The following is a 13749-nucleotide window of genomic DNA, read 5'->3' on the forward strand; positions in this document are numbered from 1 at the left end:
TCTGATGAAAGTAATGGGATATGATGAGATTAAACAGGACATTGGCAGCTTCCCATTTTAGAAACTATAAAGCTGTAATTTAAGCTTTAAACTCTCCTTTTATTTTGTTCTTATTCCTTATGACTGTTGATTAGGTGAGTAGGTCATGGCGTGTCAGGATGAGGATTTAGCCCTAACCATTTGATTTCTTCAGATATATATATAAGGCTGGCCTCCTCTTGGACTCCCAACAGCCCTTGTGTCCTCCATGCTTAATTCCAAGATCTACAGTTTTATAGATCATTTATTCTCTACTCACAGCCATCACTCCAGTTTGGGGTTTCATTGCTGCTTACCTAGGTTATTGCAGTGGCCTCCTAACTGGTCTTCCTGCCTCTCTACATCACTGCCAAATTAATGTCCACAAAGCACAAATTGGATCACGTCATTCCCCTCTTCATAAATCTTTAGTCACAATCAGACACATCGTAACTTGATTCTAACATGGTGTTGTCATTTTCGACAATAACCAAATTTTTTGTAGCTTCTGATTGCCTTTAGGATAAAATGCAATGAACTCCTCTGTTTGGTGTTCAAAACCCTTTATAATGCACTTCCATATTCCCTTTCCAGGCTTATTGTATGCGACTCTCCTGATGCTCTATATCCCAACCAACCTAGACTGTTATGTTCCTTGTAAAGGGCATCTGATCTCTTGTCTTATGTAAAAGCATTTTTGCACAGCCCTTCTTGGGTGACTGGAATGCTCTCTCTCTCTTCACCTCTGCATCCTGGAATCCCTAGCTTCCTTCAAAGTTCTGCTCACATGCCACCTCCGACAGGAAACTTATCCTCATCCCCTTCCCAGTTACTAATACTTGCCTTCCCAGAAATTACTTTGTATTCACTTGATCTATATTTTGTATGTAATTTTCTGTCGACATGTTGTTTCCTGCTGTTGAGAGCAAGAGAGTTTCCTTTTGCCTTGGTGTTCCTATGTCTGGTACCCAGGAGGAGCTTAATAAAAGGTTGTTGGACAGCTATCCCAACTGTGATTATCGAAGAATTGTTCAGTGCAGTATGTCAGATCAGTGCCTATGATATATCTATTCTCTCTGGGAATAGTCTTGAGTAGACCAATGCATAATTCATCCTTTACACCCATATTTTGTTCTATTGCTTAATCTCTGGCATGGTTTTCAATTGGAATAAGTCAAGGGATGTCTTGGGGTCAGAAACAACTCAGCATTTCATGTGGGAAGAAAGACTCCTTGCAAATGGAGCTTTTTTTATTTTTCCTCTCAGTGACGGATCCTGCCCGAGAGAGGTTTCCAATGACTGAGCTTTGACAGACACCAATGCACCATGTACAGTGTGGAGGATCTCCTAATTTCACATGGATACAAATTATCCCGCAATCCTCCAGCACCCCATGAGGATAGATATGATGGATATCAGCAGGAGAGTTCAGAGAGTAGAGCTGGTCATGGAACACTAAATGGGTATGAAGCAGACCCTACAGCCTTTGCTTATAAAAAGAAATCGCTGGGAAAAGGATATTTGAGTGACAATGAGAACAGTGGAGCAGTACCGGGGAGCCACAGAGACCCCCCAAGTTCATCTGCTTTCCATCATTCTGAGGAGGGGTAAGTGTCAATGGCATGGAATTGCTTTCCTTTTGACTTTGGGGATTTTTCTTGGTTGTAGACAATTAAGCTGGAGACTGCGATCACATAGCAAGAATAAGGGAGACCAGGTGGACAATTGGAACACTGTGCTGCTATTTACAAAACATTAAAAGAACCAGAGAAAGGTCTCCATGCCCTGGCTAGATCCTCTATGTAAGACTTACAGGGGGACTTGTTTTTTTAACTGAACTTGTAACTTTATTGGCATAGGGAACTCCATGGAAAGAATCTCATTCTACCAATGCAGGGTGGCACTGCCCTGCTGGTTGTTGTCAATGGCCTGGGGCACCACCAAGAAGTTGAGGGCCTTATCTATAATCATGTAACCAGAATATGTCAGAGGTGAGACTTCCTGTATCAGAGATGATCCTCTATCTGCTTTCCTTCCATGAATGCTGAAAGGTACAGATAAAACTTGTGCAGAATGAGAAAATGTGACCACACTGCAGCCTGGATCAGTGGAGGGAACACTTACAATGATAAGATTATAGTTTCATGCTTATTAGTTTCTTTTTAAAAAACCCTGTATTCTTTATTTGATTATACCTATATATTTTTTTCACTTTCTTGGATTAACTCGGACAAGATCATGAGATTATAATAGATAAACATCTGGAAAGGACTTCAGAGACCAGCTAGCCCAAATCTGGGACAGCTAGATGGTGCAGGGGATAGTGCTAGGTCTGAAGTCAGGAAGATTTATCTTTGAGGGTTCAAATCCAGCCTCTGACATTTACTATTCTTATGACCCTATGCAAGACACTTAATCCTATTTGTCTCAGTTTCTCATCAGTAAAATGGATTGGAAAAGGAAATGACAAACCACTCTAGTATCTTTGTCAAGAAAACCCCAAATGGAGTTACCAAGAATTGGACACAAGTGAAACGACATAACAGCAGCAATCCAACCCCATTACTCTGTACATGAAATTGTGAACTAGGGAGATTCAATAATTTGCTCGAGGGCACTTGGGTAATAAATAACAGGATCAGGATTTGAACTCAGGTTTTCCCAAATCTAGGGCATTCTCTGCTACATCATAGTTCTGCTACATACATAGTTCCATTGGCTCCCAGTCCATCTTTTTTCCTACACATACGCTGAGGTCAGTGAAGGGTAGGGTTAGCGGTGGTGGTGATCATGGTGGTAGTATCCAAATGAAAGTAGCTTTCTCAATGAGGAAAATGTGGAATAGAGGTCAGGGGACCAAGGAGAAGAGGAGATTTAGACTGTTTACCACAAAGGCAGCAAGAGAAAGGACTTTGTAAATATTGATTAAAGCTGCTCCAGTCCAGCGGAAGCCACTGTCGTCACATCATAAAAGTTTGTTTGTGCGAAACTACTACATTGTAAAGTGGGAAATACGCACCTCTGAAAGGGAATAGATTGGGTAGGAAGGGCTCTGAGTACGTGGCACATGTTACATAATTGTGTGGGATAGGTTATAAGTGAACAAAGGAAAGGGAAGGGAGAGGGGGAGAGATAGTTTAAATAGAAACCACCAAAAAAAGGTCGTTTTTCAAGCTAAACAGGCATATACTAACTTTCTGCTCCTCGCTGATGTAATATGTAATCTTTTTGCAGAAGGTTTGGTACAGATTTGATGTGTAATGGCTGTGGAGGCAAGAGTGTGGAGGGCTTAGCTCTCAAGGTTGATTTTAGACTCTTCTGTTAAAAAAATTAAATTTTTTTCCTTTTTATTTATTTATTTATTTATTATTTAACTTTTAACATTCATTTTCACAAAATTTTGGGTTCCAAATTTTCTCCCCTTTTGTCCCCTCCCCCCCCAAAACACCGAGCATTCTAATTGCCGCTATCACCAATCTGCCCTCTCTTCTATCATCCCTCTCTGCCCTTGTCCCCATCTTCTCTTTTGTCCTGTAGGGCCAAATAACTTTCTATACCCCTTTACCTGTACTTCTTGTTTCCTAGTAGCAAGAACAGTACTTGACAGTTGTTCCTAAAACTTTGAGTTCCAACTTCTCTTCCTCCCTCCCTCCCCATCCCCTCCCTTTGGAAGGCAAGCAATTCAATATAGGCCAAATCTGTGTAGTTTTGCAAATGACTTCCATAATAGTCATGTTGTATAAGACTAACTATATTTCCCTCCATCCTATCCTGCCCCCCATTGCTTCTATTCTCTCTTTTGATCCTGTCCCTCCCCAAGAGTGTTGACTTCAAATTGCTCCCTCCTCCCACTGACCTCCCTTCCCTCATCCCCCCCACCCTGCTTATCCCCTTCTCCCCCACTTTCCTGTATTGTAAGATAGGTTTTCATACCAAAATGAGTGTGCATTTTATTCCTTCCTTTAGTGGAATGTGATGAGAGTAAGCTTCATGTTTTTCTCTCACCTCCCCTCTTTTTCCCTTCACTGAAAAGTCTTTTGCTTGCCTCTTTTATGAGAGATAATTTGCCCCATTCCATTTCTCCCTTTCTCCTCCCATATATTTCTCTCTCACTGCTTGATTTCATTTTTTTTAAGATATGATCCCATCTTCTTCAATTCACTCTGTGCACTGTCTCTATGTGTGTGTCCATGTGCATGTGTGTGTGTGTAATCCCACCCAGTACCCAGATACTGAAAAGTTTCAAGAGTTACAAATATTTTCTTTCCATGTAGGAATGTAAACAGTTCAACTTTAGTAAGTCCCTTATGACTTCTGTTTGCTGTTTACCTTTTCATGCTTCTCTTCATTCTTGTGTTTGAAAGTCAAATTTTCTTTTCAGCTCTGGTCTTTTCATCAAAAATGCTTGAAAGTCCTCTATTTCATTGAAGGACCAATTTTTCCCCTAAAGTATTATACTCAGTTTTGCTGGGTAGGTGATTCTTGGTTTTGGTCCTAGTTCCTTTGACTTCTGGAATATCCTATTCCATTCCCTTCGATCCCTTAATGTAGAGGCTGCTTCATCTTGTGTTATCCTGATTGTATTTCCACAATACTTGAATTGTTTCTTTCTAGCTGCTTGCAATATTTTCTCCTTGACCTGGGAACTCTGGAATTTGGCCACAATGTTCCTAGGAGTTTCTCTTTTTGGATCTCTTTCAGGCGGTGATTGGTGGATTCCTTGAATACTTATTTTGCCCTCTGGTTCTAAAATCTCAGGGCAGTTTTCCTTGACAATTTCATGAAAGATGATGTCTAGGCTCTTTTTTTGATCCTGGCTTTCAGGTAGTCCCATAATTTTTAAATTGTCTCTCCTGGATCTATTTTCCAGGTCAGTTGTTTTTCCAATGAGATATTTCACATTATCTTCCATTTTTTCATTCTTTTGGTTTTGTTTTGTGATTTCTTGGTTTCTCATAAAGTCATTGGCCTCCATCTGTTCCATTCTAATTTTGAAAGAACTATTTTCTTCAGTGAGCTTTTGAACCTCCTTTTCCATTCGGCTAATTCTGCTTTTGAAAGCATTCTTCTCCTCATTGGCTTTTTGAACCTCTTTTGCCAGTTGAGTTAGCCTATTTTTCAAGGTGTTATTTTCTTCAGCATTTTTTTGGGTCTCCTTTAGCAGGGTGTTGACCTGCTTTTCATGCTTTACTTGCATCTCTCTCATTTCTCTTCCCAGTTTTTCCTCCACGTCTCTAGCTTGATTTTCAAAATCCTTTTTGAGCTCTTCCATGGCCTGAGCCCATTGGGTGGGCTGGGATACAGAAGCCTTGACTTCTATGTCTTTCCCTGATGGTAAGCATTGTTCTTCCTCATCAGAAAGGAAGGGAGGAAATACCTGTTCACCAAGAAAGTAACCTTCTATAGTCTTATTTTTTTTCCCTTTTCTGGGCATTTTCCCACCCAGTAACTTGACTTCTGAGTATTCTCTTCGCACCCACTTTGCCTCCACATCCTCCCAACCAGTGCTTGGGGTCTGAGATTTAAATGCTGCTTCCCAGCCTCAGGGCTTTGGGCGGGGGCAGGGCTGCTATTCAGTGTGAGATTAAGTTCAGGTGCTCAGGTGGGGGCAGGGCCACCTCATGGGGCTCAGTTCCCTCAGGGGGTTTATGCAGAGACCTTCAACAATGGATCTGGGCTGCTTGGGGAGCCCCGGGCTGCTTGAGGAGTCCTTGTCTCCTGCTGCCTCCACTGCTGCCTCCCAAGGGGGCCTGAGTTATGGGGGCACCCCACTCCCCTCTTGGCAAGCCAAGAAGACCTTCTCACCAAACTTTGGGGCCTGTGGGTGGAGGGACCCGCGTGGCTGCTGGAGATTCCATCCCTGAAGCCCGCTCGGATCCGCTCCTCTCAGTGCTGCACGGCCAAGGCAGGGCTGGGCTCAACTCCAGGTCCGGGGCACGACGGACCTTTTGTGAGAGGTTTTCAGGGCTCTCTGGAACAGAAATCTCCTCCGCTCCGTTGTTCTGTGGCTTCTGCTGCTCCAGAATTTGTTGGGAGTTCTTTTTTACAGATATTTTATGGGCTGTGGGTTTGGAGCTAGCGTATGTGTGTCTTTCTACTCTGCCATCTTGGCTCCGCCCCCCCAAAAATTAAATTTTCTTTCTCAACACATATTCTCCAGCACATTCAAGCCCATTAAAAATGCATCTCTGTTCCAAAGCCAGAACCATTTCTGGCTGGCTCATAGTTAGTTGGTATCAGTATTACTTGTTTCAGGGAGAGAACCTATGGAACTTCCTTATGTACAAATTTCTGAAGTTCCAAATTCCTTTTGGTGCCTGCTCCCCTCTTTCTGCCCTTCCCTCTTTGCCAGCTACTTTCCCTACAAAAGATGCTCATCATAGGCTCTGAAAGATGGAAAAACTTGATGAGGAGAGCAAAGATTATATAAAGAGGCAGCAGGAGCCCTGGATGTAGCCAAAATAATGAGGGATGGAAAGAGAATACCCAATTGCCTTAAGTAAGTACAAATTCTCTGGGGCAGGTGAGTTAGATCTCAAGACAGTGAAAAGATTGAGAGATGTGGCTGCAGATTCAGTGTCAAAGATCTTTGAAACAACTGAAAGAAGGGGAAAAGATGCTACAAGGCTGGAAAAGAATAGTTGTTCCAATTTCCAAAAAAGGGAAGAAAGCAGAACCTGCAAAGTATTGACTGCTGAGCTAAACTTCTGTAAAGTTATGGAGCATAATTACTGAAGAGATGATTTCTGAGTATCTAGAAAGGGAGGCCCTACTGGGTTTAGTCAAGAACTGATCATGACTGTCCAGCCTGTTCTTTTACTGGAAATTTTGCTAGACTCAGGGGGAGTGTTACAGATGCAGTTTACCTAGGTTTTAGTAAAGCATTTTCACCAAGTCTCATGCCTTCCTTTGGACAAAATGCAAAGATATGAGCTAGATAATAGGGTAGTGAGGTGGATTTTGAATTGGCCACCTTTAACCCAAAGTTAATAATTGCTTCTTGTCTCTTAGAGGGAGATCTCTGGTTGAGTGCCCTGTGGAAGTGGTTTTGCCCTGCACTATTGAATGCTTGTCTAGGTGGCTTTTTTCTGAAGGCATAGATGAGATGCTTATCAAATTTGAATGCAATGCAAAACTGGAAAAAATACTTAGTGAAGTCGGCAAAGTCAAGATCACTAAAGACTGACAAGCTAGAATGCTTGATGAAATTGATAAAGATGGAAATTGGTAGAAATAAATGTCAAATTATATATTTAGGTTCAAAAATCAAATTTGTACTAAAAGATGAAGGAATCATGGCTAAATAATAGTTCTATGGAAAAAAAAGGTAGACATCTATTTGATGAAATACAAACATTGAACTTTGATTTGATGTGATGACAACTAAAAAATTAATGTTAAACTGCATTAGGAGAAGCATCATGATAGAACAGGAGTGGCCCGCTACTGTGCCCAGATCCAAGCATTTCTGGAACGTTGTGTTCTGTTTGGGGCACCCCAATGTAATAACAACATTGATAAACTGTAGAGTGTCTAGGTAACCAGGATGGTGATGGGTCATGGGATCATGCCATACAAGGAGAAGTTGAAGGGCCTGGGAAAGAAGAGAAAAGAAGAACAGGGAGAGGGACAGAGGGATCCAGGAAAGGCATGACAACTGTCTTCACATGCCATGAGGGATTCTGTCTGGCCCCAAGGACTAGACTAAGAACACTGAGTGAAAATTATAGAGAGGCAGGTTTAGGTTTGAGATATGAAAAAAAATGTTCCTGATTAGTTCAGTCAGCTGCCTCAAGAGGTATTGGGCTCCCCAACAAAAGAGGTCTTCAAGCAGGGTCTGGGTGACTCCTTGTCAAGGGTATTGATAGGATTCTTGTGCAGATAAGGGTGGATAACCTGGCCTTCATTACAGTTCTGAATTCTGCCATTTTGCTCTCAGTGTGACCTCAGTTTGGTCTTACACACTTTCTGAGACTATTTCATCATCTGTAAAGTGGGGATGACATTTGAATGGCATACCTCACTGGACATGGACAGACTCAATGAAATAAGATATGTAACACTCATAATTGAAAGTGTTATGTAATTTAGACTACTCAAATTTTGAGGCTTAGTATTACCCCTCACTCCTGCACACATTTTGTTCCCATGATTCACTCAGATACCTAGGCCAGTGGATGTGGGCCTTGGGACTTGCTGAACCTTTGTCACTTCCTTGAGGATTCCAGGTCTTTGGATGATTCAAGAGACCTTTGTCTTAAGTATCTGTACTTTCATCTTTACTGATTTCTAAATTTCTCTAACCACTGAACCCTAGCCTCGTCTTCTACACCTGAGAGAATCATTGAGATTCTCATTGTCTCGTCATATTTCTCATCATCCTATTAATAGAATTTAAGCTTTTCAGGGCAGCTAGATGGCTCAGTGGATAGAGCACAATGAGTCAGACATGACTGAACAGCAACAAAAAGGTTTGTATATATTAACTCAGTCTAAGCCCCTCATTTTTCAGACAAGACTACTTGGTCATAGAGGATGAGTGACTTTTTCCTCTCATGCTCCTTTCACTTCCGGATAGCATCTAGGTGATATAATGGAGAGAGCATTGTACATGGAGTCAGGAAGATCTGAGGGCAAAGGTGGCCACAGACCCCAGACAGGGAAAGCCATTGTAAAAACAAACAAAAAACCCAAAAAACAAACCAACACCAACAAACAGAGCAGAACAGAACGAACAAAAAATAACAAAAAATAACAGAGAAGAGAGTATGCAGGAGAAGATGTAATGGTGAAGGAAGTTCAAGAAAGATGGAGGAAAAGTCATCAAATTTTAAAATTTGGAGATTGTTGATAATTTGGGTCCCCCAACTACTGGGGGGATCACATACCCAGGGCAAGTCATTTAATCTGTCTTATTTTCTTCATCAGTAAATAGCACCTGCCTCCCAGGGTTCTTGTGAGGATCAAACAAGATGATATTGTAAAGTGTTTTGTAAACCTTGTCGTTGCTCATTTGTTTCAATCATGTCCCACTCTTCATGACCCCATTTGAGATTTTCTTGGCAAAGGTACTGGAGTGGCTTAACATTTCCTGCTCTAGCTCAGTTACAGATAAGAAACTGAAGCAAACAGGGTGAAATGACTTGCCCAGGGTCATATAGCTATGAAGTATCTGAGGCCAGATTTGAACTCAGGAAGATGAGTCTTCTTAATTCCAGGCCTGGCACTCTATCTGCTTCACCTCCTACTTGTTCTTTGTCAACCTTAAAATGCTATAAAAATGGTAGCTATTGCCATTTTTATTTTGTTTCTACACTGATAAGTCAAAGTCTCCGTGGCAGACTTTGGATTAAAACCCAGTTCCTCTGGGACTGCTGATCATTGTAAAGACGACATGGTGGATACAGCCATGGACTTGGCTGTATCCCACTTACTAACTATGTGATCGTAGGCAGGTCTCTTTGAAATGCTGTTACCCTTATTTTCTGAATCTATAAAATGGGAATAATTGTAGTACTTACCTCACAGCCCTAGCACATACTTGATAAATGTTTGTTGATTGATTGGTTGCAAAGATCAAATGAGAAAAGGCATGTAAAGCATTTTATATACCTTAGAGTGCTATATAAATGTTAGTAGTAGCTGTTGTTATACCATGTGGCCTCCTGATCCCAGGCCTCTGAGACTGCTTGACCCCTGGGTTCAGAGGTCTGTTATCTCTGATCTTTCCTTGCTTTCCCCATATCAGGTTGTTATATCATTGTCCTTCCACAGCCAACCTTCTATGAAAAACATCCATTTGTGTTGCTTTACTTCTCTCTCTCTCTCTCTTCCTCCCTATCCCATTCTGATCTGACTTTTGACTTCATCATTCAACTGAAACTACTCTCCAAAATCATCAATCATGTCTCAATTTTAAAAGCTGAAGGCCTTTTGGCTTTTTCTCATTCCTTATCTTTCTTGAAATCTTTTCACCAGGTAACCCTGTTGACTCATCCTCCTGGATACTTTCTCTTCTATGGTCTTTTGTTTGTTCTCCTGTTTGTTTTAGCGAAAGTTCTTTCCTGGTTCTCTCCCCTTCTGTCTCCCTTTCTTCGCAGACCTAAGGCTTTCTTCTGACCCCTCTTTTTCCCCCCTCCAATATATACATTTATTGCTTAGCGATCTCATCAGCTCCCACGGCTTCAAGTGTCATACATATATATCGTTAAATATCATATCAAAATACCACCAACCACTTTGGTCATCATCTCTCAGACTCTGATGGAGACAGCCCCAGACCCCAAAGCTGAGAGCCTTGGGAATAACTGTGCTTCCGGCCCGGTGCCCTCATGCTGGGTAGCACACCCCTGGAGATACAGCCTTCCATCTGCTCCTGCAGGTGCTATGGTCACAGCTACTAAAGACCCAGAAAACAAAGTTCTTAGCACCAAAGTTCTTGATGCTGTCAAAATGATTCAACAGCAGAAGCTAACAATGGATGTGACATTAAAGAAAAGGCATCAACATCTGCTTTGCTGTTCTACCCTAAGGACCATGGGACCTTTCCATCGGTTTTGTGGAAGGAATCTTCCATATATGTGATCTCCCCTATTAGAATGTGAGCCCCATGAGGGCAGGGACTGCCTTTTCTATTTGCATCCTCAACACTTGGCCCAGTGTTTCACATGCAATAAGAGGTTAATAATTTTTTTTTGTACTAATTGATTAATTCATTCCATGTAGAGGCTAAGTGACTTGCCTATGCTCACTTGGGTTTTGAACTCAAGTCCTCAGACTACAGAATAGTTTTCATCATGTTGCCATCTGTGATCCAAAGGCAGAGAGACAGACATGAATGGGTACTTGCTAAAGCATGTGAGAGGACAATGAAGGATTATCATGTATGCTTTCCCTCCTATTTGATTTCAGTTTAATAAGTGTTTATTGCAAAGCTCTATACCAAGACAAAAAAGACCCCAAATTACCCCTGACCTTAAAGAACTTATATTCTACTGAGAAGATAGCATGTCCATAGATAAGTCACTGCAAAATGTATATAAAGTAGTGGAGGGGGTAGGTAATAGATAGGAAGATCAAGAAAGACATAATGGAGGAAGTATCACTGAACTAAGGTGATAGCTGTGCAAAGAAGGAGAGGACTTGGCCATTGATTAAATATAGGAGATATACCAGAGTTGAGTATGATTCTGAAGCTGAGGATTTAGGTAATTAGAAGGATAATGGAGACTTCCATAGACATCAAAGAGGAAAAGTCCAGGATGAGAAAATGTGCCAGGTATGTAGAACTGAGTCGTCTGATCAGAGGAAATTGAATCCCGTGGAGCTGATGAGATCACTGAGAGGTTATAAGAAGAGGACTCAGTACTTGGCAGAGACACTAGAGGGGCTTGCCATTTTCTTCTGCAGTATGGCAAATAGAAGTAAAGTGACTTGCCCAGGGTCACACAGCTAGTAAGTCTTTAAGGTTGAATTTGAACTCAGGTCTTCTTGACTCCAGGTCTAGTGCTCTATCTACTGAGCCACCTAGCTGCCTTCTTCTCTTTTAAACTAGCTTACCATGAGAAACCTGGAAAGATTTCCATGAACTGATACAAAGTGAAATGAGCAGAATCAGGAGAACACTGTATACAGTAACAGTAGCAGTTTACAACAAAGAACTGTGAATGACTCAGCTATTCCCACCAATACAATAATCCAAGATAACCCCAAAGGACTCAAGATGAAAAATACAATCCATCTCCAGAGAAAAGAATTGATGCTCTCTGAATGTAGACTTGAAGCATACTATTTTTTACTTTTAATCTTTTATTGTTCAAGTTTTCTTGCCTAAAATGACTCATATGGAAATGTTTTACATGATTGCATATGTGTAACATATCAGATTGCTTATCATCTCAGGGAGTGGGAAGGGCATAGATTTTGGAACTCAAAACTTTAAAAAAACAACAAATGTTAAAAATTGGTTTTATGTGTAATTGGAGGAAAATAAAATATTATTTAAAAAATAAACTAGCTTACCATAATTTCTCTTTTTCTTTCACATTCACAAAGTCACCTGAAGATCTCCCTATTTCTGTGAATAGGAACTAGATTCATGATTTACTGGTATAGGGCAGCTAAACCTAAACCTTACATAAAGATCCCTGCAGGCCACATATTAACTTAATTTTAAAATACCATATTATCTATGTTTTATATATTTCACAACTGCATTTTAATCTGGTTTAGACTGTACTTTGGAGTGTTGCAGGCCGCATGGAGTCTGTGTCCTGTGTGTTTGATACCTCTGGTATGGGAAACACTCACATGAGGAAATTTCCTCCTCCAGTGCTGGTCCGCATCCTTGCCTCAGCTTATGTATAGTCTTAGATTTGTCTGAAATGCTGAGAAGTTAAGAAACTTTGTCATAATCACACAATTAGTGTATATCAAAAGTTAGACTTGAATTCAGCAAAGGCTGATTTGCTGAAGAAAAAGTTCCTTTATCCAGGCTCTTCTTCCTCAACCATTTAGGACTATCTATTTCTGTGAAAGGGCAGTTAGGTGGTGAAGCAGCTAAGATCCTGAGCCTCATGTCAAGAAGACTTATCTTCCTAAATTCAAATCTGACCTCAAAAGCTTACCAGCTGTGTGACTCTGAGCAAGTCCCTTAACTCTGCCTCAGTTTCCCCATCTACAAAATGAGTTGGAGAAGGAAATGGCAAACCACTCCAGTATCCAAGAAAACCCCGTATGGGGTCACAAAGTCAGACACAACTGAAAAGAACTGAACAACAACAAAAATTAAGATTATGCTGTATTCGACTGACCTCCTGTATGAGTGTAGTTACTATTAATTCGTAGCAACATCCCTCTCCTTGTGAATCAGAAAACTTAATGAGGATGATCACTTGAATAGGGTCTTATGGAAAGAATTCTGATAAATACAAATGATGAGGCTAAGTTTCTGGGGACCAAATACCTTTTTCCTTCTCTAAAAGTTATTCTCTTGAGAGCAACAGTTCTATATTCAAAGACCAATTGCTACAAATAATAATGATCATTTTAAAATTTAAGTTTAGCACATACACAAGGTTGATACATTCTACTTTTAATAAATATATGATTGGGAAAAGAAGATGGGCTGGTCACATGGCAAGAGCTAGGGATACCTGATGGAAGTCAACACATGGTCTACTGGTTTCTTTGCGATGTCACTAGAAAACAGGTTGACAAACTATGGCCTGTGGGCCAAATACAGTGCAGCACTTGTTTTTGTATAGTGAGAGGGCCAATACACACACCCACACACATATGTACACATACTATATATTGTGTATATAAGTATATATGTATACACATATATGTTTTATACTTTAAAATAAAGTTTTATTATATTGAAAAATGTAAAAAACATTCTTAGCTCACAGGCTGGGCCATAATTTGCTGAGCCCTGCACTGGAAATTAGGAAGATCCCTAGCACATTGCCTGGGACTTCGTGTGATAAGGTTATGGGAGAACATGAATCAGAGTCGTACAGGTTAGGCCAGATATGGATGGATTACCCTCCATATTCTTGGAGGAAATAGCCACAGGTCGGTGGGTGTATGTTCCATCAAGGTTTGATGCTTCATTTAGCCCTGGAAAAGACTGTAGCTTCCCAAGGAATGTGCCAGCAAAATCCAGACTCTGAATAGGTCCCACCAAACAGAGAAGGTTTTGGGTACAGGAGACCCAACTTAGCTAAG

At 40.9% G+C, this 13749-nt stretch overlaps 1 protein-coding gene across 5 annotated transcripts in view; it reads left to right on the top strand.

The window, feature by feature from the left end:
• JCAD (junctional cadherin 5 associated) overlaps positions 1-13749 on the top strand; it is a 72573-nt gene that overhangs the window by 28286 nt on the left and 30538 nt on the right. For 3 of the 5 annotated variants that reach the window (XM_072651848.1, XM_072651850.1, XM_072651849.1), the window contains one exon: positions 1285-1625. The exons of the other annotated variants lie outside the window; for them this stretch is intronic. In XM_072651848.1, the coding sequence (XP_072507949.1) occupies positions 1345-1625 (281 nt within the window). In that variant the 5' untranslated portion in view covers positions 1285-1344. The remainder of the gene's footprint in view (positions 1-1284; positions 1626-13749) is intronic. 5 annotated transcript variants of the gene reach the window in all.

The sequence above is a fragment of the Notamacropus eugenii genome, chromosome 3, assembly GCF_028372415.1.
Source record: "Notamacropus eugenii isolate mMacEug1 chromosome 3, mMacEug1.pri_v2, whole genome shotgun sequence".
Taxonomy (NCBI): domain Eukaryota; kingdom Metazoa; phylum Chordata; class Mammalia; order Diprotodontia; family Macropodidae; genus Notamacropus; species Notamacropus eugenii.